The sequence below is a fragment of the Calonectris borealis genome, chromosome 8 (genome assembly GCF_964195595.1).
Source record: "Calonectris borealis chromosome 8, bCalBor7.hap1.2, whole genome shotgun sequence".
NCBI classification, from domain to species: Eukaryota; Metazoa; Chordata; class Aves; order Procellariiformes; family Procellariidae; genus Calonectris; species Calonectris borealis.
The window spans coordinates 7,925,865-7,950,626 of record NC_134319.1 but is presented as its reverse complement, the minus strand read 5'-3'; the positions used below and the strand labels follow the sequence as shown (position 1 = coordinate 7,950,626).

Below are 24,762 nucleotides of genomic sequence, written 5' to 3'. Positions count from 1 at the left end.
CATTCCCACATCATCTGAAGTATCAACTATTGCCCTTATTAAAAGACTTAGAAGAAAGTAGTTGGGATTTGGAAGGACCATGAAGACTGGGCTACCTTCATGTTAGCAGAGATAGTCTTCCTTCCTTCAAGCACATTACTGAGGTGGCAAAGCAGCACTCTTATCCTGCATTCTGTAAGTAAAGAATCTTCATTTCTTCCACGTGTATTAGTGGTAGTGTTTGGCTTTGGTTTTTGGTTTGGTTTTTTTTTTTAATAGATGAATGTACATACAGCTATGTGGAAAGCCATTCCATGCTTACAACTGCCTATAGATCTGCACATTTCATACAGTCTTCAATGTAGAAAATATACAAAAAGGAAACATCTGTTTTACCTAAGATGAAGGCATTCAAAAGTAAATAAAAACAATTAATTTAATAATCATAGTTTTTTTAAGAATTATCTAGTCATCTTTTCTACCACCCAGCTGCATAAAATACACATCATGCATCTGAGCTTACTCAAAGACACAGAATGTGTCACTTTGGGAGCTGCAAAAAAGCTGGAAATACAAATAATGAGAAATCAAACGATTTTTGCAAGCAGGGATCCCTAATTTAACAGAAAGTACATTAAAGACTTGCAAAAGGGATTTCTGCAGTCCCTTGTAAAACAAAAGTTCGCATACAATTTAATTGTGTCCTACTAGGAGAGATTAATGCTGCAGTTGGACACACAAGAAACCTGCAACTCCTGTATTTCCTGGAGAACAAGCACCGTGCCCACAGGACGCTTGCACCAGCGGGATGCCCGTCCGCCGACATTACTTGTCATTACTTAACTTGGAGCTTCCTTCTTCCTTAGCTCTGCTGGCAGCAGGATTTTGAATGCTGTCCGGGCTACTCAGTGCAGTAACAGCGCGCATAAACTAACTGAGCTAACAACAACATTTTCGACAAGACACCAAGATCCAGAAGGGGACACCTGCCTAAAATAAAACTTTAAAAGCTCCTTAAAAAAAAAGGAATACAAACCTCTGGTTCCCACAGGCAGATGTGACTGTTCATTTGACCAAAGGGAGAATGTTATTAATAGACAGATAAGTCCGAGTTGCTAACAGTGAAAATCCCCCAGATCTAGTCCTAATGAGAAGAGCACACCATGAACTTCTCACTAGTCCCATAGTGAGTGCTGTCAAATGTATGCCATATTCAGTATGCCACTCTGAAGTAAAGAAAACAGCAGGTCAATGATACAAGATAAAAGGGGCCAATGTGATGAACACGATCACCATAATGTGTAGTCCTGGATCTCCAGCCACTGAAATACAGCCCGCTTGGAATGAAACAAGAGAGCTGCTAAACATATGACAATACTGTCCCACGTTTAAGGAAAAGAAATGGCCCTGTGCCAAACAAATTAATCACCTAGTTTCTGGAGGCAGACTAATTCAAATTGATCAAAAAAACAGACAAAGAGATACCACATCAAAGCTTTTGCAGGGCAAACCAGTTAGAAAAAGAAACAAAAGACATCGTTAGTGTATTCGTTTTTACCAACTTGTATGGAGATTTACTACACATTATAACAAAAAAAAACCTAACTTAATGGTTACAAAGCAATAAAAGATACGAATAACTGATTGTTGGTAACTGTCAAGAGCCAATGGCAAATTTTCTGCCTAGGAATCCCATCTAAACTGGCACCTCCAACAAAAATAAAAAAAGAAAAATTGTAAAGCCCTAGCTCATTTTTCTCAGTTCAATGTTTTTGTTTGTTTGGGGTTTTTTTACTTCTTTCTTTCCAAAAGACAAACATTACATAGAAGTAAATATAAATATATAAACAAAATGGGTACTTACATTTAAAAAAATCCTCTCTGACAAATTATCACTATTTTTTAAGAGGTTTTAAACAGCGAGATGCAAAAAAAAACTCATCTTAGAATCATTTAGGTTAGAAAAGACCTTTAAGATCATCAAGTCCACCTGTTAACGTAACGCTGCCAAGTCCACCACTAAGTTCCTAAGCACCACGTCAACATGTCTTTTAAATACCTCCAGGGGTAGTGACTCAACCACTTCCCCGGGCAGTCTGTTCCAATGCTTGACAACCCCTTCGGTGAAGAAATTTTTCCTAATATCCAATCTCAACCTCCCTTGGCGCAACTTGAGGCCATTTCCTCTCATCCCATCGCCTGTTACTTGGGAGAAGAGACTGACCCCCACCTCGCCACAACCTCCTTTCAGGTAGTTGTAGAGCACGATGAGGTCTCCCCTCAGCCTCCTCTTCTCCAGGCTAAACAACCCCAGTTCCCTCAGCCGCTCCTCATAACACTTGTTCTCCAGACCCTTCACCAGCTCTGTTGCCCTCCCTCTGGACACGCTCCAGCACCTCAATGTCCTTCTTTGTAGTGAGGGGCCCAAAACTGAACACAGTATTCGAGGTGCGGCCTCACCAGTGCCGAGTACAGGGGCACGATCACCTCCCTACTCCTGCTGGCCACACTATTTCTGATACAGGCCAGGATGCCGTGGGCCTTCTTGGCCACCTGAGCACACTGCCGGCTCATGTTCAGCCGGCTGTCAACCAGCACCCCCAGGTCCTTTTCCTCTGGGCAGCTTTCCAGCCACTCTTCCCCAAGCCTGTAGCGTTGCCTGGGGTTGTTGTGGCCGAAGTGCAGGACCCGGCACTTGCCCTTGTTGAACCTCATACAGTTGGCCTCGGCCCATCGATCCAGCCTGTCCAATCTTCTGTGTAAGTTATCCATTGAAAAGAAAAAAATTATAATTGAGAGTCGAAACTTTACAAAAACATATGTTCAGAATATACAATTTTCTCTTTCCAAGGTATAGAAAGGCTTTTTGTCAGCCGATTCTTGGAAGCTGTGTACGACAGGAACTGCAAGTCATCACATTTCCAGGTGCACTAAACTGCTGGTTTTACTGAAGTTACACTGTGCTTTGAGCCTCCACCAGAATACAGAATAACGAAACCAAGTATAGCAGGAAGGCACAAAGGTAATTTTAAGAATATATTTTGAAAATAAAAAAGTTGTTTGGGTTTTTTTAATAATCATTATACAAATTTATAGTGAAGTGAATATGGGATAAACCCCCCCCCTTTATTTTGATGAAATTTATTTTCTTCTTAAAGTGATGTTAAGCAGTACCTACATTACAATGTCTAATGGAAAAGACATGAAAAAAAAAATTTTATAAACCAGTGAACAGGAGTAACAACAGAAATGGTGATACTGGAAAAAGTAGAAAATTAAGCATGGTGAACCCTGCTTTTTATTCAAAAATCCTGTTCTGATAACCAGTACAGAATATAAAGTTATACTGTATAGGAACGATTTTGAGTTTTTCATTAAATCTGTGAAAGGTATAGGAGACCAAGTTTTATGCCCAGATACAAGCATTTGATATCAGAAGAACAAAGAGCTATTACCTATGTAATAACCTCATATATACGAAGGTCCATATTGCATAGGGTCAAGAAGTACATTAATGGGTCATTTCCTTTAAATTTGTACCATCATCAGAAACATTTCAAAAGGCACACAGTTGCGATTTTTCATACTTTCGTTTTATTGTCTTTACACAAAGTTTAAGATACATTTATACTGTCATTCTTACCTTCAAACGCCAAAACAAAAGGCCATAGTTAAATGGGCAAGCCGTGAAACCATCAGATTTTACAACAGACAGAAATTCCTAGGTTTTGCTTCCTCAGATGTTAAAAATGATTGTAAATTAATAGATCTAAAGAAATGACACTCAGGAAATAACATATCAGCAATCCTGGCAGGCTTAAGAGAGTTGCTGGATCCGTTTATTGCAGAACAGTTTCATAAAGATGAAGGCCTGAAGAGATCATTATATTATCTATTTTGATCTTCTGTATCTCACAGAACATCTGTAACATTTCATTGCTCGGCCTATAATAAGCCTATAGTAAGTAATTAGGCTATAGTGTTCTAATACAGAAAAAAACCTAAGCTGCTATATATGCAGCAGACCACCACAAAGGCCAAGTCATATGCAACAGTGGGGAACTAATTATTGGCAAGATTAGACTTCATGATCCCACCAAGCAATTTATACGCTGTTATTGCATTTGAATTCCTCTGCAGCACTCTCATGATCAATTTGATCTTAAACACTTGAACAAAGCCTAGCAACCAAACATTTATGAAAGACAGTTTCCTATATCACTTCAAACAGCTACAAACATGATTTGAACATTATAAAACATATGCAACTCTGAGATATTTAAATACGATTTATTTAGTTCCAAGTCGAAGATAAATCAATGGCAGTTTATGTTGCCTTAAAGTATCCCATACAGAGGAATAGACATGAAGACTTATAATGAGTAATCTCTGAAAGTTCAAAAATAGAAAGCTGATGTTGCAGTTCTAAACTGAAAAGAAAAAAATAATTCAGATGAATTCTTAAAAAAACCATAAGTGGCTACTAGAAAAACTAAACCAAGAAAGGAGTTCCTTACACTTCACTCAGGTTTGGCTTTGTTTAAAGGTAAGACCAAATGTCCAAAAGATATAAAACACAGTAACACTCACTGAAGTAACAGGAAAGACATTGGTGACATTTTAACCCTTGATACTAATATTTATTAGCAAGAAAAAAAAAGTATGGAGAAAATAAGCAGCAGGAATATTGCATCAGCGCAAACAAAGAAATCCTCAAAAAAGCTTACACAAAAAGATAGTACTTGTAGCATGACATTAGAAACTTGTTTTGTGAACTATATAACCTCTGCTGTCTCTGGGCATTCTGATGTACTTCTCTGTCAGCCCATCTCAGTAAGTACTTCGCTGTTTCTGTTTTGGGATCCTTCTGCTTTCCAACTCACCAGGACTACTTGCTCTTGGTTGTTTTGGCTGAAGTCCCAGAGGAATAACAACGCCCTTGAGTTGAGTCTCATAGAGTTCAAGAAGCAATAGGTACTCGAGGGAATCTTCAACCTGGGTCCCTACCACAGCCTCTGATAGTGCACAACTTTTTTCCCCAAACAGGAAAATGGAATTCAGATACAGACAGCAAGAATGAATGAATGAAGAGCAAGAAAGCAATCTGTTCTGAGACAAGAACTTCCTTAATTTAGGTTTTTGTTTTTTCCCTAATGCTGCAAAAGTGCCCCTGAACTTAGGCTGATCACATCCTAATGGGACTTGCTTAGCTTTCTACTTCGTATTACTCTGGGTGCTTCACAGAAGCTTTCCTGATCAAATCCAGAGCTCTGATTTTACTTCCAAAATCATGGAAGTAAAGGAATCCACGTTTTAAAAAAAACAAAATCAAAAAAACACCCCCCCAAAAAAAAGCCTGAACCCCTGTATGACTAGATTTTACTACTACTTCTTTACGTTAGAGCTGTAAAATCACTATAGAATGGGTTTAATTTCTTCTTTTTTAAACAAAGATACATTTGTCATAAAAAGTGCTCATCCCCAATCTATGAATTCAGGTCATGTTTATCAAAAACTTGAACTTGAAATAAGCCTCTGAATAAGACGGACAAAACTAAGTGAAATTAGAGAAGACAGCAATGATGTTTTTCCTGTTTACTTAACAGATTGGTGGTCAAAGGATGATAGAGGAATCCTTACCAAAATCATCACTACTTCACTACTGTCTTCATGATTTTTGAACTAAGTCCTACAAGTTTTGTTCTCTTTAAAAATCCAAAAAAATGTTTTGTTCTGTGTTGAATGAAATATTTAGTGCCAAGCAAAAGGATTTTTTAAATTTTTCGTCTCGGCTAAAAAACTCCAAGACCTTTTGGTTCAATCAAACAAAGCCTTCCCTCCTTCCCAATTTCTTGGCACTGAATCTATACTTGACTACTGAATCAAAGGTATAAAAAAACCCCAAAAAACCCCACCACACATGGACCATACACTTTTAATTTTAAAATAAAAAATGCTCCATCTCCCATAAGTCGTGACCCTTTTTTCATGTAGTGTTTTGACTTTTGAAATGCTAAAATCCCTTGCCTAACAAAGAGATGTTTGATTTTCTCTCAAGCTAGCAACTCTTTTTCTTCTTACATTCACATTTCTTTTGTCTTCTCTCCTCTTTCTTCACTCTTCTGCTTCTAACTCCCTGTTAGATTAGCATGATTTGGTTTTCATTCCCTTTTTTACAAGAAGGCTGCTTTTAATAAAAAGGAGCCAGTGTCCTACTAATGACAGACTCTTAGGGCATCTTCTTTACTTTTACTCTCCCCAATTTATTTTTTTTTCTTCCACAACTTACCATTTCCTTTTCATAGACGCTCCCCTCATTCATCTTCTGTTTCATTTCAAGAACTATGTACTTTCCTGAAGTACCTCTTACATCCCTAATTTTCTTTCCTTTCTTACTTCCCATATGCCCTTTTTTAAGCTTGCATTTTTGGATCATTACTTCTTTTCCCACTATATTCTAGTTCTAGATCATTTAATCATCACCAGTAAAATTAAGTATTTAAAGCTATTCTCATAGCCATTCTCATAGCCATTCTCATAGCTTTAAATACTTCACTCTCCTTTTTGCTCGTTCTGGAGTCTCAAAAGAAAAGAAAAAGAAAAATCAAAACAAATCCCCTTAGTTGTTCTTACTATTTTTCATCGCAATTCTCTCATTCAACCCCACCCGTAAGCATTTATTGTAAAGCATATAATTTACAATTTACAAATCCCCCGAAACCACATCCAACTGATTTAATGTATTGTACTGAGAACTTTACAACCTGAACAGAATGCATAAGGCTATTCCTTGCCTTCCCATAAACACTTTAATTTTCAAAATGGCCCATGCTAAGTCACAACAAACTACTACGACAAAAGATGTTTTTAACTATACCACTCTGTCAACATACATTTGGGTTTTTCTGTTTGAAGACACTGAGGACATGCGCTCCCTTTTGCTTGTTGGTGTCTCATTCTTGCTTATACCATGGCATGTTGCAAAATAAAGACTCCATATACTTTGGCCAACATTCATTTTAAACATTTCATTTCAAGTGTTCGGAGTACATAGCGTTTGTTTACAATAGGTTACAATATTATATGTCATTTTAATCATTATGCCTTAAAAGAAACACAATATTCATTCTAACAAACTCAGTTTAAAAACCCACCCTAACCTCTTTGAGATATTTAGTTTGAAATTATTAAAACATAGAGACCACTAAACAATACGCTAGGAACACAATGTGGCAAACAGTTGAAACTGTATCCATAGTCAATCTTGGAAAATCTGATTTATTTATCTTTTAAAATAATTTTCTGATAATTTGGACTTGTCCAAAGATCACTCATTTGGAAAAGAAAAAAAAAAAAGAGGAAATCAAAGGTATAACAGTTTAAAGGAAGATCACTTGCTTTTTAATTGTTTGTTCTATTTTACACTTTCAAACCTTAAGAAAATGGATTAATAGTTTCTTTATTTATCTTGATAATCCTATGCAGAGTCTTAAAATACCTAAGACTGTTTTGCTTGTCTTATTGGTTTCCTCCTATTTGTCTGCACGTTGAACCTTGTTACAAAATAGACAATAGGGGTTTTTTAGGATGAGTTTGTTTGTTGGTTTTTTTGTTTTGTGTTTAACTGTGTCTGGATAACACCAAATCTAAATAAGGTATGGCCTTAATCTCTGACTCAATTCTGCGTAACAACTAACAATAGAAGAGCAACCATCTGATTTTTAAACTAAAAGCATATGAACGATTGAAGAGATTGTTTTACCTTTCATTTCTCTACAGGCACCTAAATCCTTAAAAATCTTGTGTGTATACACAAGATGTCTTCTAAAAATGCTACCCTTAATTATACTACTTACAAAAATTATGCATACAATTAACCAAAAGCGAAACTAAACACAATATGAAACACTGATTTAAAGGAAAAGAAACAAATCAAAAAGGCATGAAGACAATCAGAGTATACCAGGGCATATACAAATCAATATCGCGTTAACTTGGCAATGAGGCTTTAACAGACCAGAAACAGTCTGCACATAACTTGCTTGCCCTATCCATAGAAGACACACACAAATTCGAAATAAAGACAATAGCTGTCTCAGCAAGATGATATGTCACCGTTACATGAAGTTGATCTATGAAGTCATTTTCTTAGAATACTCACCACTAAATCCCAGTTATTTTGTTCAAGCAACGTTATAGCTTCATCAATATTTTCAATACCAGTACATGCCTAAAAAGAAAAAGAAGCAGTACACAGAATTAAAAGCATGATCAAAATCAGAGTACTAATACTTAAAATTTAATTAATTTCAGCAGAATGACAGGAAAGGTATAGGTCTTTCATTTCTGTTAGGAGAGGGTAATCCAGAAATCAGGTTTCAAGTTTTAAACATCAAACACTTGGATATAATTCCCTGTTCCACCAGAGGATTCTTGTGTAACCTTGAGCAAGCCACCTAGGGAAGCAAGACAAAGTAGTTATTTGTAAAATTAGGACAATAGTGCTGTCCCATAAAGGTGTTTTGAGAATTCTATGTTCAAAATTATGAAACACTCATACTACCTTAAAAGGGAGCACAAAAATACTTAAAATGATGTTTGAGATGGCTGAAATATTTTTCTAAAGCCAGAAACACATATATAAACCCTATTGCCTCCACCATCATCTCATACCCCTACTCACCCTGGGTGTTACGCAGTGCAGTGTAAGAGGAAAAGAAGGTGGCAAGTATGAATTTTTGATTGCCAAAGTGCCATCTTACTACTGCATGTACAAATGAGCACCCCTTGTGAAACTATTTAAAACGAAGACTATACAACGAAACATTTGCAATGTTTCCCTCTCAGACAAAATGCTTGGATGTTGTTCTAGCCCTGTACTCTGGCTTTACTTAGTTCAAAAAATCTAATACAATAGCATTTTTAAATTAGTGATAACACAAAATGTTATTGTAAATTGAGCTTAATTCCAAACACAAGAGAGCACCTCTACTCAGCAAAAACCTCGATGCAACATCTTGCTTTCTTTTTTTGATACCCATACCTTTTCAACTATTCAACTTCAGCAGGCAGAGCATTGCTACTCATTCTGCCACATATTCGCTATCATTCACATTGAAGGATATCAGATATATTTCACCAGAGGGGAAAAATGGAAACAGTTAAGTTTCTTTCTGGAATTTATCCTTCATCCTAATCAAAGCTATGCTCTGTATTCCAGCACACAAGATGAGTTCAGACTTTTACAAGATCTGAAACATGATCATATTCCTTCTGCTCCATGGTACAGTTATATAAAAAGAAGTTTATATAAAGTTTCTATAAAACTACATTAAAAAACCCCAACCTTTTAACAGTAATAATACAGAGTTATATAGCAGCAGCAAACAGATCAGTTTTCCTGATTCCAAAGATATATAGTCCTGTTTTTCCTTTATGTGATAAGAGAAAAAGGGGGCTAGGCACAGAAACAGACACTTTTTTCCTCCCAAGACGTAAAAAGCCATCAGGTCATATATTTTCCATGCTCTGACTTTTCTCCCAATTTACAACAATGAAGAAATGAAAAGTAGAAAAGAAATCACAGAGAAATTCAAGGCCAATTCTCTCCTCCCAAATTCAACACTGAAGAATTCCACGCTTATGAAGCATGCAGTACATCTACACAAAATGGACCAGTCTGGAGGACCACAAGGATCACAAGACAACATTTTAAAGGTTTTTTGCGCAGGGGAGGCAGCAGTTTCTATTGATCCACAATGCTCTCATGGCCAGATTGATTCTCTCTGGAACAAGACAAAATTTCTTCAGTTGCTCACAGCATGTTGTGTTAATACTGAATTTCACCCACTTTGCATCTGGAGTGCTAAAAAGTTTCTAAAAATACACTTTTGCTCTTCAGAAGCATCATTTTGCCTTCTCTTCCATTACGTCTTGCAGTTGCTTCTGAAGTTAAAAATGAGACAACACTTTAACACATTCCCTAGCAAATGTGAAGGTTATATACACTTATGCCAGGTAGGTTTGAGGCGTGCAGGGCTTGAGCTCATCATTTCTGAAATCACAGGAGGGTTCATACTACCATAAACCTGCCACTGAAATTGATGTCGACAGCTCTGCTGCAAAGTAGTCTTACTTTGAGAAAAAGGTTTGCAGAGGTCACAGTCTGAGGTTCTGTTTACAGTTAAGTGAAATACGCTTAAAAATCTGGTCATTACAGAAGTGAAGAGTTACTATTTCTCATTTATCAGCCCTGCAAACTCTGCATGACCTTCCTAAGAACTAAGTTGTGTTCCAACCTACAATAAGAACCTGACCAACAATGTGTTGTTTTCAACCCTGGGCTGTGCAGATGAAGTTGAGGAGAGGGTACCTAGAATTCAGGGCTCAAATACCGGTTTTAGTTGCTCCCTCTTCCGTATCACCCTGCAGCTCAGCTGACTTGCAACTGTCCATATGCACACTCTTAGCCCATACTAACCCCAAATCAATTCAGCTCACTTTGGCATACTTTTGTTTTGAGATAAACAAAATTAGCTTACCCTTCTGCCAGAGCACACAGTGAAAGGAGTTACCTCATCACAGCAGAGGCAGAGTAATTAAGCAACTAATTCACTTGTATGTCTGCATCCTTCCTAAATCATCTTGTTGGTGATTTACAATCTAAAATAGAACCCTGCTCTTTCCCTCTTAGCAATGCAGAGTCATTGGGGTAAAGGAACAGACAGGTATAAACAGTGACTAAAAATTTTAAAACCATCAGAATTCTTAATAGCCAGAGAAAGCAGTTTTGTTGAAAACCCATGGACCATTTTTACAGTCATTTAATTCTGAGGAGTTCTAAAACTAAGATTTCACTTTCCAGATGGACTATTTTTGCTAGTTGTCAATAAAACAGAAAACAAACATTCCTGAATGACAACAATGAATGAATGAGTGCTACTTATCGATGTAACCATAAAACACCCTGTTAACGTCACAGTTGCAGCAAACTAATGTTTTTCAGAATAACATTTCAACATGAAGGAGGAGAATTGATTTAGACACCACACATTGCCATATACAAATCCCTGCCTCAAGTCACGATCCATCACTGGTCTAAACATCAGCAAGACCCAAAAAAAAAAAAAAAAAAAATTTGTTTCTGTTTAACTGCATACCATGCAAGATGAATTCAAGAAAATCATCTGGTTTGCACCTCTTGAATTTTCCCTAAGAAAGTAAGCACACAAGACAGGTAGTCGTCCCTCACTGGCAAGCTGGCAAGTGACGTCAAGGACTTCTGGAGCGGCAGATTAGTCCCAGAACAACCTGGACTGCTTGTGCTTGTTTTCTGTAGGGAAACACACACAGGAAACCAGCAGGTTCTGTGAGCCACAAAACTAACAAAGTCTGGTTCCTCGTGGGTTTGTGTCTCATCCCTAATTGCAAGGGATGATGTAAGTTTTTCCTATGGCTGTAATATTTATTAGGGCTTCTTTTGATAGACTTCTTTCCGTGTTACCTGGCTGTATTTTAATGAAATTTGGAAGAATTTAACTGGTGTGAATCCAGGGATTCAAAAGTTATTTGTGGCGACACCTGGGTACCATAAGCCTGTATGTCTTACTTTTTTGGGAAGGCAGACTAAAAGTCACAGGGTTTCCATAAAGTTTTTTTGCTCATTTTTATGTCTTTCATTCTACCCAAGCAAGAAACAATCAAAAAATAATTGGAGGGGGGGGATCATGTTAGCTTTGCACAGAAACAGAAAAAAAAAACCCTCCAAAATATAGCAAAGTCGATGAGCTCCAAAGATGCAAAAACCCATCTTTGTTACTAAGCAAGTAAAGTGATACTAGTTGAGAAGAAATTTTTTTTTGATTCACAGATTTTATTCAGCTTTATTTTCATGAGACCTACTTAATAAAAGGCATCAAATATTTTAGAAGAAAATTCCTGCCAGAATACTACTAACTCTTGATTCAATCAACAACCAGCACATCCTCTAAGTCATCAAACTGAAAGAAACAAACCACCACAGTAAAGGTAAAACCTTCAAGGCTCACCGATTTGTAAACCTTCACACATCAAAAAGAAACCAAAGAATTTTTTTTGAAGGACAAGGGGGAAGAAAAGGTAGAACAAGTTGTTGTTCCTCCTCCTCCCTGCATTTCCTCTAAATCTAGGATAGCATTTTCGCCCTTCACAGCAACTCCAGCTCCAGAGACTGTGCAGTCTCTTCTGTGTTTTTTTTCAGACCACACAAGAGGAAAATTAATGTGAAGATGAGAAAACTATTGTTTTGCACTGAATGCATAAACTCAGATTCTGAATATAAAGTTATTGAATGTTAAAACAACTTTCTTAGCATCCTGCTCTTCCAGGCCAGGTAAGTGTTTCCACCAGGCAGATTTAGATTTGCATATAATAAAATTTCAGAATGCTTCTCCAAATGTTTTTCAGGTAGCTTCCCAGATTAACCATCACCTTAGTGGAAAGATTCAGCTAACCATTAGGGGTCCTATTTAACTGGCACGGTAACCTTAATCACTGTTACATAAAAGAAGCAAAGTAGTCACTGAGGAAACAATTCAGTAGAAGAAAAGTCGGAGGGCAGACAGACTTCAAGGCATTCAAGACAAACCTAGGAGGTGCTTCCAGAAAGCCATAATGCAGGATGACAGACTTGCTCTTCTAAATCCCTTGCAGGGTGGTCTGACCCCGGCAGCCGTAACAGCTGGATCTGGGTTTTGAGACCCTCTGTGACCCCCCCACCTCCACAGCACAGGCTTTAGCCTACCTCCACATCACAGGAAAGCAGCTGACTTCCCCATCTGGCAGCAGCTGCCGTTGAAAATGCTCCTCCTGCACCTGCTGCAGAGATCCAGGCAGTTGTTACACAGCGAGGCTGGAAGGGACAACTGCTGCTCCCAACACAGAGAGCCGGGCTGTTACTTCTGCAAAAGCTGGGAAAGCAACAAACAGCTGTTGCTGACTCAAATACAGAGTCAGGCTACTGTTGCCCTGACAGACAGTGGGTGGCAGTTGTTGCACAGAAGCTGGGAGCAAATGGTATTTGGCAGCAAGGCAGAATTTATCTCACCTGTGGCACCATTTCCCTTCTCGCCAAGGCAAAATGCAGCAGTCAAAAGTATCCAGAAGACTTCATTCAGCCTAACAGCCCGTAGCTGGATATGGAGGACTTAGAAGTCTGCCTCTCAACTTTTTTGTTGAAAATTGCGTATTTCCTTTGACTACCAACAGTAGCTATATTTACTCCAAACAGGGACCATCTCTAAGCTAACCCAAACTGGGCTTTAGCCTAAAACATTTTGCACAACAGGTTCAGGCCCATTAAAATCAGGCAGACACGTGGCTGTGAATTACACTGTGCACCACTCTCTCCTGTAAAAGTCAGCTAGAAAAAAAATCTCACTTTGTGCCTAACTAATCTCCACATGCACTCTGCAGTTAACATCCTCAGCTGTAGTCTCCTGCAGTAATTTAGAGCAGATGCAAACACAGGCACCATGCTCAGTCCACATAACCAAAAGGATAAAACTGGAGCCATAGCTCCAAGTACCCAGAACAGCAACAAACTCAGACAACTGATCTCCAGGGTAGAGCCACACCAGTTGTCAACTACAGACTTCTTCCCTCTCGCTAATATCACATCCATCTGTCTCAGAATAAGACTAAGCTACTGTGATTCAATCTGATGCCCAATCCTCAGACATTGAAACAGCTGATACAGATTTTCCTGTGCTGGATGAAAAAGAGGAAAAGAGCTTTCTGCCATCAGCATTTTGTTGCAACTGTAGCTCAGTCCATCTTTTTAATATTTATACAAAACTACAATGCCCAAAGAAACAACTACATTAAGGCACCACAAGACTCAACAGGTGAGATCACCTAGGAAGAAAAGCTTTCACCTTTTGGGATCTCCTACAAAACCCCAAGAAGCCAGCATCAATACATCTCCATCCACTGCAACCGCACAGATAGCACCCTAGGAAATGCTTACTTTTGAAAGTACTCAATAAATTTTTATCACTAGATACAGCAGTGCAACTAGAGGTAACGCTATTCCATAAAGATGTATGAGGTTTTAAAGAGAAAGCAGAAACGCTGGCAAAGAACAAACATTATTAAAATCAATTCACTATCCCTTCAGTAACTTACTCTTCAAAAGATAAGAGAGACGAGGAGCATGGAAAACTCTTTTTGAGTACAGGCCACTAACCTGCTCAGAAGGACAGCTGAATTCTCCAGGTCAGCAGCTTAAAAACAAAAAAAACTCAAGAGCTGTTCTTAATAGCACATGAGATATAGCAAAAGGATATTGCTTATCTCCTTCCATACTTCCCCTCCAATATAACCAAAATCTAGTTTGCTGTTTTATTCACCTCTTCAATTACAACCGGACAGATCAGTTCACAGACACACTTCAGCTTCCTGTCAGGCTTGCGTATCTCCAAAGACAGAGAGTCTACAGCCTCTCTGGGCAGCTTGTTCCAGTGCTTCACCACCTTCACTGGGAAAATTTTTTTCCTTATATTTAATTATAATTTCCCTTGCTGTAACCTGTATCTACTGCCTCTCGTTCTCGGACTGTACAACTCCAAGAGAAATTTGATTCTATACTGTCTGCTGTCACCGACTGTATAGTTGAGACAACAACTAGATCCCCCGTTAGCCTTCTCTTCCAGGCCACACAACCTCAGCTCCCTGAACCTCACCTTTCACAAAACACGCTCCAGCCTCCTCCACACCTAGGCAGCCCTCCACTGGACTTGCTCCACGTTGTCAATGGAGGCACTGGTACCGGACACAGTACTCCTAGTAGTAGTGGTCTCACCAGTACAGAGTGGAGGGGAAGAATGGCTTCCCTCAGTCTCCTGGCATACTAGTGCTGCCCACTACGTGGCTACTACTTCTACTAGAAGAATCTGTAATTCCCTTTCAAAGCATTCCTAATAAAAATCAGGTTTCTGGATGTAGGATTTTTAAACAACCCAACCCCAAGTTTCCTGCTTCTAGAGTGAAACACAGTACCTTGCTTCCTTTTCCCATCCATTATGAGGAGAATGGATCAGTAATCAAAGATAATAATTAAAAGTCTATAAAGCAGCCAAGTGCAGCTCCAGATTGTATTTGCTAGAGGCCTACTCAAACCCAGAAAGCTTTAGGACACTAATTCACCTATGACATATTAGTAAGTGAGAAAATTTTCTTGAAAATTCACTCATACACTGTTGCAATGGTGATTACCTCAAAGCAACCGAAACAAAGCGTAACACTTGTTCCCCAAAACCAGGTAAAGTTAAACCAATACACTCACCCAAGCAAGTAAAGGCTTTAGAACCATAATATCAGATTTAGGATCCACGTGTAACTCCCCTCTGGGCTATCAAGAGATTCAGCACATTCGGACACTCACAACTGTGATTTTTTTGGTACCTCGGCTCTTCTCCTCCCAGAGTCCCCCCTCAGGACACCTCACGTCCCATCTCAGGACCACCTCCACAGAATGCAACACCAGCTACATACGTGCCCCTCTGCGGCATCCCCTATCATTCTAACCTTGCAACAACCCTACTGATGTAATGAGGCTGTTCTTATTATGAGTCATCCATGGTTATTAAATTAACTTTTACTTCTTTCTGTTTCAGACAAACACTTTAAAAAAACATCCAGGCATATCGACTGAGACACAAACTGAAAGGTCACCTACTGCAAGCATCTAAATGAAGAGATAAGAATGCTTCTCTGTTTTTACATAACTCAGAAGACCATCTGGTAAAAATTAAGCAGATTCACCAGCTGTTCGCTTAACAAAAACAAGCTAATACACTTACCAGTATCAGAAATTGAGAAAGGGTTTAGGCAAATATGCCAGGCTAAAGTTTTGCCCAATGCATTTCAACTCCCACCCCCAACTATTTACAAGTTTCATCATTGTACTATTTAAGCACCACCTTAAGCAAAACTCTAAAGTAAGGAAGCATTAATCCCTTTGCTACAGGAGGAATAGGGGGTAAAAAAAGAAAAAATGGTATTTCTGAAGGTCACAGAAGACATTTCTACCTATTAGTTACCAAGCAGACAAGAGTGAACTTTGCCCATGCTCCGAGATGACTGCAAGCCTTCTGAACAAAGCAAGCAGGGTACAAAGTCTAAACTGGTAGCATGAAGCTCTAACCACTTCTTAGCAGAACTAGCTAACTTGGCACCACGCTAACCACTTTCAAATGGTTTCCAGCAGGCTTTGAACACTCTCAAGACTCTGGAGCAAATTCTGCTTCCAGAATACCACGAAGGCACATCCCTAGGAAGCCCACGAGCTGAGCCAAGACATGAACCCTAGTCTCCCAAGCCCCATGCTAACGCTCTAGCGTTTAAGCCACATGCACTACATACAAAGAGCAGTGCTCAAACTGAATTAAAAAACAAACCAAAACAAAAGTCAGAACCCGTTAATTAGTACTTTGGACTACTAAACCCATTTGTCTTTCCTGAAGACAGCCTTTACCCAACAAATACAAAATGCTTTAGTTAGGATTATCCCAAAGTTTCTGTGCTTGTTTAATACTTTAATAGAAGTATCTCAGTGAAGGTAAAAACCCCAAGACTTCCTGAATCACAGTCATTTTGCTCTTACAGTATCTTATACATTATCATATAACAAAAACTGATGAAAAACAGAAAAGAACTGCAGGGGTCAGACAAACACTTTTGCTTACTGGATATTTGCAGTCATCTCCTTTCTCCTCATTGCCTCAAAAGCAATACAACCATAAAAACAACTAAAGAATAAATAAAAGCCACTTTCGAGATAAGCACACAAAGGAGGAGTATTAATCCATGCAAGAAATATTTTATTCAACATTCCACAAACACTCGTGGTTTTTTTGGTAAAGAACAGGACCACAAGGAATGGGCCACAAAAAAGATCAGGGGGATGGAACGCCTCTCCTATGAGGAAAGGCTGAGAGAGTTGGGGTTGTTCAGCCTGGAGAAGAGAAGGCTCCGGGGAGACCTTATTGCAGCCTTTCAGGACTTAAAGGGGGCTTATAAGAAGGATGGGGACAGACTTCTTAGTAGGGCCTGTTGTGTTAGGACAAGGGGTCATGGTTTTAAACTAAAAGAAAGTAGATTCAGACTAGATATAAGGAAGAAATTTTTTACCATGAGGTGGTGAAACACTGGCACAGGTTGCCCAGAGAGGTGGCAGATGCCCCATCCCAAGGTCAGGTTGGATGAGGCTCTGAGCAACCTGATCTAGTTGAAGATGTCCCTGCTCATTGCAGGAGGTTTGAACTAGATGACCTTTAAAGGTCCCTTCCAACCCAAACTATTCTATGGTTCTATGACATATTCTTCAAAACCTGGAAATGGTATCCAAAATAGGGAAACAGAAGAACACTGAAATCCCAGCAAAGCACAGGTCATACCATAATGCAGGCCAACAAGAACTGCAAAAAAACATTTCTCTAAAGACATAAAAATTATATAAGCTTTTAAAAGCGTCAGGACAAGGAAGCCTGCCAGCGAGTCAGTGGGACCAAAGGAAGAAGACACTAAAGAAATAGTCAAAGAAGGTAAGGGCATATCATAAAAGCTAAATGAATTCTGTGCACCCATATTCACTACAGAGGAACTTAGGGACCATCCTGTAACAAAGCTGCTCTTTACAGAGAACTCTCTCACCCTTAAGTGTCAGTAGAGACAGGACCAGATGATAGTCCCCAAAATTTTAAAGGAACTTAAACATTAATTTTTTCCAGCAGACTGCTCTTTAAATCAGCTTTCATTAAAGGTTAAATCAACCTCACATTCACACAGTGCTGATATTAGCTTTTTGGTGAATTCTACTGGGGTGCAAATCAGAAGGGGTTAAGATTTCTACAGTTCAGACAAATTTGACTTCTGACCATAAGAAATAGCAGAAATTCCAATAAAGTATATAGAGTAGAATTAGTATATACATAAATACATATGACACACTGAGGAAAAGTGAACACAGCTTCTACAGAGCACACTCACGTATCACAAAACTACTCAGATGTCTCTGAAGAATGCAAGACTAACTCAAGCTGACACAGTTTATTTCCAAAGTCTTATAACAAACCCTATCATCAAGCCTTTAAAGTGCTGACTTCCAGAAACTAGGATGAAGCAAATCCATTCAAATCCTGTTTCCTTCAGCTTTTTCCTAAGGAGCAGCCACTGCTGCAGATGAGACATTAGGCCAGCTGGGTCTTCGATCTGAGCTGATATGGCACCTTTGATATTTGCTCACACAAACAACCTGACCTTTAAAAAAAAAAAAAAAAAAGAGATGACTCAGTTTCGGAGTTCTTGTCTTTACAAATTGTTTCCTGCAATAGGTAAAATATGAAACCTACATAAAATAACTCAAGGGCTAACGTACTCTGTTCCTGTTTCAAAACATCTCTTAAAAATTTCAGCTTTAATGAATTATCTTTTGAAAGCATAACTACTCCTGCAGAACAAAGACCTGCTCAACCAGTTAGACGTAGAGGACCAGTAGATGACTACTTTGATAAATGAAACAACATGTAATGCATACATTAGGGCTTTAGTTTCCTCTTTGACCAGTTTGTTTTTACAATTGCACATTATCTAGTCAACTCTAAAAAATGGGCTTAATTAGTAGGTATCAATCCAGCCAGAAAGCATGTCATTTCCTTTCATCCAAATGATGAGGGACGAGTAAAATGTTAGGTACTTCCCCAGGCTTTTTATTCTAGTTCTTACAGTAGTTAAAAGGAAGGACTCATCTAATGGCTGCCCCACAAATGCACGAACTTATCCACTGACTAGAAAAATATGAAATCCTATCAAAGATATGCCGTGTAGTTCCTTTAATAAGCTACTAACCCTTGCTTCTAGTAGGGAGACGCATAAAAACTTTCAATGGTAACTGAACCATGAGAACTGCCCAAATAGAGGGGGAAGTTCTACCCTTTCAGACTTCCCAGCACCAATGCAATATTCTTTAGATAGGAGATTCTCAGGACCCCTTAAGACACATAGCAACTCGCTCAAATCCTCATCCTCTCCTTTCCCAACCTCCTTCCACACAAAAATATGAATTCGGTAAGTGTGTTTACTGTAAATGATCCTTGCTTACCAAGAAATATTAGCCACATTTTATTTTCAATGTGCCAAATAACTTTCACATTACCTTTCAATTAAAGCACATTCCTAGCCTCTGGGAGTACATATAATTAATAATTTTAATATTATAATTAGTATTAGTTGTCATGGCATTTGAAAAAGGATCCTACAGCTACCACCTCTCAATCTGTTTCAGTGACCTACTAACCCAAATACCTATATGAATGGGCTGATGGAAATGGTGACATGATTACTATGATGTGAAGAGTCTTTTCAAGGTAATTGAATGAAAAGGACAGCATAAACCTCTTTCTAAAGATGAATCAGTGCACCAGTGGTAAATTATTTAGGTTCTTACAGCAGGGCTGTAATGCACACATATCATAGTATCCTGTTTCTTCTCTGTAAATGTCAGATAGTACTTCTAATTAACTATCTGTCCTTATACAAGAGAAATTAGCTGGCTTTTCCTTGAACATCTATCAGTGGAAATATCCAACTTACCGTGTTTCTAAATGGACATCACTCTTACTCCAAGTTCTTATTGTGACTGGAATCTACTTCACCTTCAGCTTAAAGGCCAGAAAGGTGACTAGTAAATCAAACTAGCTTTGTTCTGATGAACGTGAGCTTTGGGATTACAGCTGAGTCTAAAAGTATCTAAAGAAATTAAACTGTTGATTCTTCAGAAACACACAAAGAACAAATTAATATAAGCAATGGTCTTGGGAGCAGAAAACAACAATCAAAATAACCAAACTAAAACACACTAAGCATGCAGTATGCTTTTATCATGTCTCTTGACCCTAAGGCCATTTACAGCAAACAAAACCAATTGTGTTGCAAACTAAGAGGTCCAGCTACCAGATCCAATGCTGCTACTGACTGTGTAATGCACAAAATTTAAGATGTGATAAAAAAGCAACAAGGACTAAAAGGAATTCTAATCAAAATGTAAATTAAGAGGCCTCATAGGTATGAACTTCAACATCCTACGGTGTCTTAAGGTCCTCTTTTTTACACTGAAAAAGAGCCCTGTTAATGATTTCAAAATTTAGCTAAGGATATAGTAACCTATATCCACAAAAAAAAAGGTCAGGTGAAGCAATGCTGAGCATCTTGGCACCTACTAGAAACTTAGAGAGTCCACTTTTATCTAAAGATACCCAGTATGAGGGGATGAAAAAACAAACCTGTCTCTCCCAAACCCTGATTTCTAATCTATAGAGTACTGGATTTCCTTCCAACTACTATGGAGAGAGCTGCAGAGCTCAGTCCAGCTGCTGTGCTCTGGGAGCGCCAATTGCATTATATTCTACAGAGAGGCCACACAAAAGAATGATTTTGTATGAACAAAACTGATCTTTTAAGCTCAGACAGATCTGAACACATATAAAACCAGATATTTAGGTGCCTAGGGAGACTTTATGATTAAAATGTAGGCCTCCAAGAACTTTAAACATAAGTTGGAGGACACTTTCCAAAGATTTAAACTTTGATTGGAAGTTTCTTCAGCACCTATCTTTGGCTGAGGACCTTGTTCCAAGTGAATTGCCAAACACTTCACAGAAAGCCTGCAAAGAAATCAAGAACAGTCCTTTCTGCTCCAATGCCTTCATGACAAAACAACACAATTTCTTTCAGAAATCAATGTTAAGGATATCAACTTTGCTATTTGTTCAAAACCCCTTTGTGGATGGTCTATCCTTACAGAAAATGGTTGAAACACTCTTTCCAGCCCCCAGCATAAGTCACAGTCCAGAGCAAGAATCAAGAGTACTGACTCCAAGCTATTCCTGTAGCTGCCTACCTTTTTTACCCATCAAATTTTCATACTGGCAATAACTTAAAGGTGACAGAAAACCTGAGCCAGCATGCCAACGCACACAGAAGAAAGCAAAGCTCTCCTAATATCCTCAAAAAAAAAAAAGAATACACATGTAAACTCTGCACATAGACTGCTAGACAGTGAAAACAGTGTGCATCACAGAGATAATCTTGTACAGGGCTAAGCAGACAAATGTTTTCCATAACCACAAAAAAAAAAAAAATCTTTTAAAATATATCTTGTCAGTTATTTACAGCACTGTGTTAACTTCCAAGCGAAAAAGATCTCCAGTTTCTTTAATTTTAGCCATTCCAGAAGGAAACGAGTAGTTTGAATTATGGTTAAATCTTAAAAAAATAAAATAATAAGCTGATGTATCAATGTCATGGTCAATTTTATAACTTAAAACATAATTATCTGGCATGCTTTCTCACCTTTCTGTAACTGATGGCAATGAGGTTCTTCCTTCCCAATTCCCCCTTCTCCTCCCACAAACCTCTGTTTTCATGAAAAAGATTGACACAAAGGTGAAGTTTGAAAAAAAGGTATTTTTATATACATGCATGTGAATCCTACCAAAGCAGTCTATTACCCAGATTAAAAAAAAAAACTTGCAAAAAGAAAAAACCTCACATAACTTCATTTCACAATGAACATAGATGAAAGACAGAAGGAAGAAGAAGAAAACTATTAGATATCTGTTGTTTCAATGAAAGCAAGGATTTTTGAGTTTTGCCATTCCACTCCGAAGTCTTCCCACCCAGACCGAATCTTGAGCTACTTATTTATTTGGTCAATGAAAAATGTGAATTCTCTGAAAAATTTCCTCTGAAGCTCCATGTGCCAGATATTTTTGTAATATATGGACACCCAGGAGCTGGCAATTCCCACAACACTCCAACCCTTAGGCCCACTCTACATTTAAACTGTTGTGAGGACAACCACATAGCATGAATAAAGTGGTCCTACAGGTGGACATAACTTAGTGACAAAAAGATATTGTGGCTAATTTTAGTCCCCAACCTCAGTGAAGCTATAAAAACAAAAGTAAAGGTGCTAGCATACAAAAATATCAGTCTGACACTTCTGCCAATACTCAAAGATTGTTTTTCATTCCTGAACAGTTTAACTATGCCAATTTAACCAAGTTCAGTGCAACTAAAGTTTGCAATTTAAAAAGAAAAAAAAAGAAAAGAAATATCTGTTTTCTTTATAACGAAAAGTGGACCAACACACTGTGAGAGCAATTCTCCTCAAACCCCAAACTGCACAGATCATGAATATATTTGTATCACGTGAGTACCTGGGTATCCCACTGGAGATGGAAGAACATTTTGCATTTAAACACAACAAACAAAAGAAGAACAGAGATGTTAACAAAAATTGGTAGGAATTATATGCCCTTATCTCCCCCAGTATGTTGCGGCATCACTCTTTTACCAATTCACATACAGTTACCTTTTTAAAGAATTTATGCTACAAACACAAGCTGTTGGGTTTTTTCCTATGGAGTTTTTCCTACATGCCAATGACACTTTGTGGAGAAATTCTGAATTGCATTTAGTAAAACAGCTAAAACTTGTTTGTGCGCTTAACTCCACTACTTTAGCTACTTCCACTGAAAACAATCAGACTACTCATGTTTAAAGCTAAGCTTCTGCATAATCTTTCCTAAGTGAGGACCTAAGAAGGAAAAATTAGACAGGTTGCTTATACAGCCCACATGCATGAATACGTACTTTGTACTCCCTGGGTAGCATACAGTAACCTCATTAAAAAAGGAAAGGGAAAGCAAATAATTATAAACCACACAGAACAGGCTTAAATTGTCTTGAGACATTAAGAAAAAATATTTTGGTAGATCACTTACTGTGTTTTACTCTATAGTTAAAATATTTTATAAAATTATTCAATGTTTGTATGTATACATATGTATATATACAAAATATTTTTAAAGTATTTCTCTTTAGTGCCTCAGAATGCAGAAGTAACCTGTTACAACAATCAGAGCTAAAAGGAAAAACCAAATGCAATACAAGATTCTGCTCTAGTTGAAATCAATGGCAGAATCCCTAATGGCTCTGAAAGATACAAAGTAAGCCCATGAAAGCTTCACAAAAGCATCAAACATCAGTATAATTATGACTTCACTGAAAATTTTTTTATGGGGAGGGAAAACCCTTTAAAGTTTTAAAAGTTCAAAGACCACTGCTCTATCCCTCTCAAAAGTAACTTGGGAAAGGCAAGCGTAAAATGATGATGGAAGTGTCCCTCCCAATTTAATTCAGCAAAGATTAGCTGAAAAAAACTACAAAGAATTGCTTTAAAATTTCCAGTGTGCACAACATTCTTCAACACGATACCTCACACAAATATAGAAGATGGCAACAGAACTCTGAGAAACATATTTATTAATTAAAAGGTACAGAAAATATAGAAGGGAAAATCATGCAGAATTACTTTGCATATAATGTTTTATTTTCCATTTTAAATTCTTAGTGAATGAGTTCTAAATATCATCAAGTATTTAAAATACCCAAAATCCTTTACCGTTTTATAACAGCCTAAAGGTACAAGGCCTAATAATGATTGACATAGTCCTTTACTAATCTGAAGCTTTAACAGCACGACAATTGACAGTTCGGTGTTTCAGAATCAGGTAGATGCTTGAGATTATTTAAAAAACCAGAGAATGAAACAGAAAAACAAAGCTGTCAGCTGAAATACAGGAGGAAAAAGTTTGGGTTTTTTTAAATAAGCATTGTTATATGATAAAATATTTCCTGGGTTCTAGGTTCAGACACATTATGTCATCCTTGATCTACAACTGGTTTCTGTGACTCCACCACCCATCTGCAAGTTCGCAATAATACTTACTTGTCTTCATGGTACCAAACACTGCAGTTATTCTTATACCTTTATTAAGTGGTTTCAAAACCCAAGCAGAAAAATACTGCAGAACTGCAAAACAGCATTGACGCTAAAAACTTGGAAAGTGGATACAGACTGAAAACTCTATTTAAAACAAAAAAATCTTACATTCACCAGCCACTAACTTAATCATCATCTGGGATTCCTGAATGTAAACCTGTTTCAGCTAATAATGAGGGATTCCATAAGAGTCTATCTCCACTAGTGTGAGTGCAGAATTGGGTCCCAGTTTCCTTTTACACAGTGTATTGTTACTGGAAGAACTCCTGAAACCCCAGCCTTAAAATTGAGATGTCACTCCTTAAACACACAAAAGTATCTCCAAGCACAACAGAACAAAGAATCATTATAGAAACATTTGTTAAACATTTTAATAAATACGGGTGTAAGATACTCAGGTACTGAAAGGGAAGACACTTCCCTGTTATCAACTGGGAACTCCGTGTGTCAGTAAGATATCAGATATCTTTTGCAAAAGAGGAATTACATCATGTACCCTACAGTCACTCTACCTGTAATTCCAAAGAAACATTCTTGTTAAACACACACACAGAGTGAATTAATGGATTACTTTTTTTAAACTAAATTAAATAGTTTCGCTGCTAACAGCTGAGAAAATCTTTTAAGAAGTTGAACATAGAGACAGCAGTTTTACAACTCAATCCAAGACTATCCAGGAGCCTATCCACGTAAGAACAACCATTGCAAATGGACAAAGCTTAAAAAAAAAACATCAACTGAAAAGCTAATATTAAAGAGATATATTCAAATATAATCTGATACCCTTCCAAGCTGCTTTTGGCTCTCCCCACTATTTCAAATGCAGGTATCTTCCACTTGTTTGTTTACTTGTTCTTAGAAAAACAATATAAAAACAAGCAATATTAAGAAGCAGTATA

At 37.9% G+C, this 24,762-nt stretch overlaps 1 protein-coding gene across 4 annotated transcripts in view; it reads right to left on the bottom strand.

Annotated features, from left to right (window-relative positions):
• FAF1 (Fas associated factor 1) overlaps positions 1 to 24,762 on the bottom strand; it is a 174,585-nt gene that overhangs the window by 148,715 nt on the left and 1,108 nt on the right. For 2 of the 4 annotated variants that reach the window (XM_075155797.1, XM_075155793.1), the window contains one exon: positions 8,141 to 8,209. Coding sequence is in view for 3 of the 4 variants with exons in the window: in XM_075155793.1 (XP_075011894.1) it covers positions 8,141 to 8,209 (69 nt within the window). In the remaining variant the exon portion in view is untranslated. Of the gene's footprint in view, positions 1 to 8,140; positions 8,210 to 11,138; positions 11,312 to 12,760; positions 12,825 to 24,762 lie in introns of those variants that run through there. The other 2 variants (XM_075155794.1, XM_075155795.1) reach the window with 2 other exon arrangements.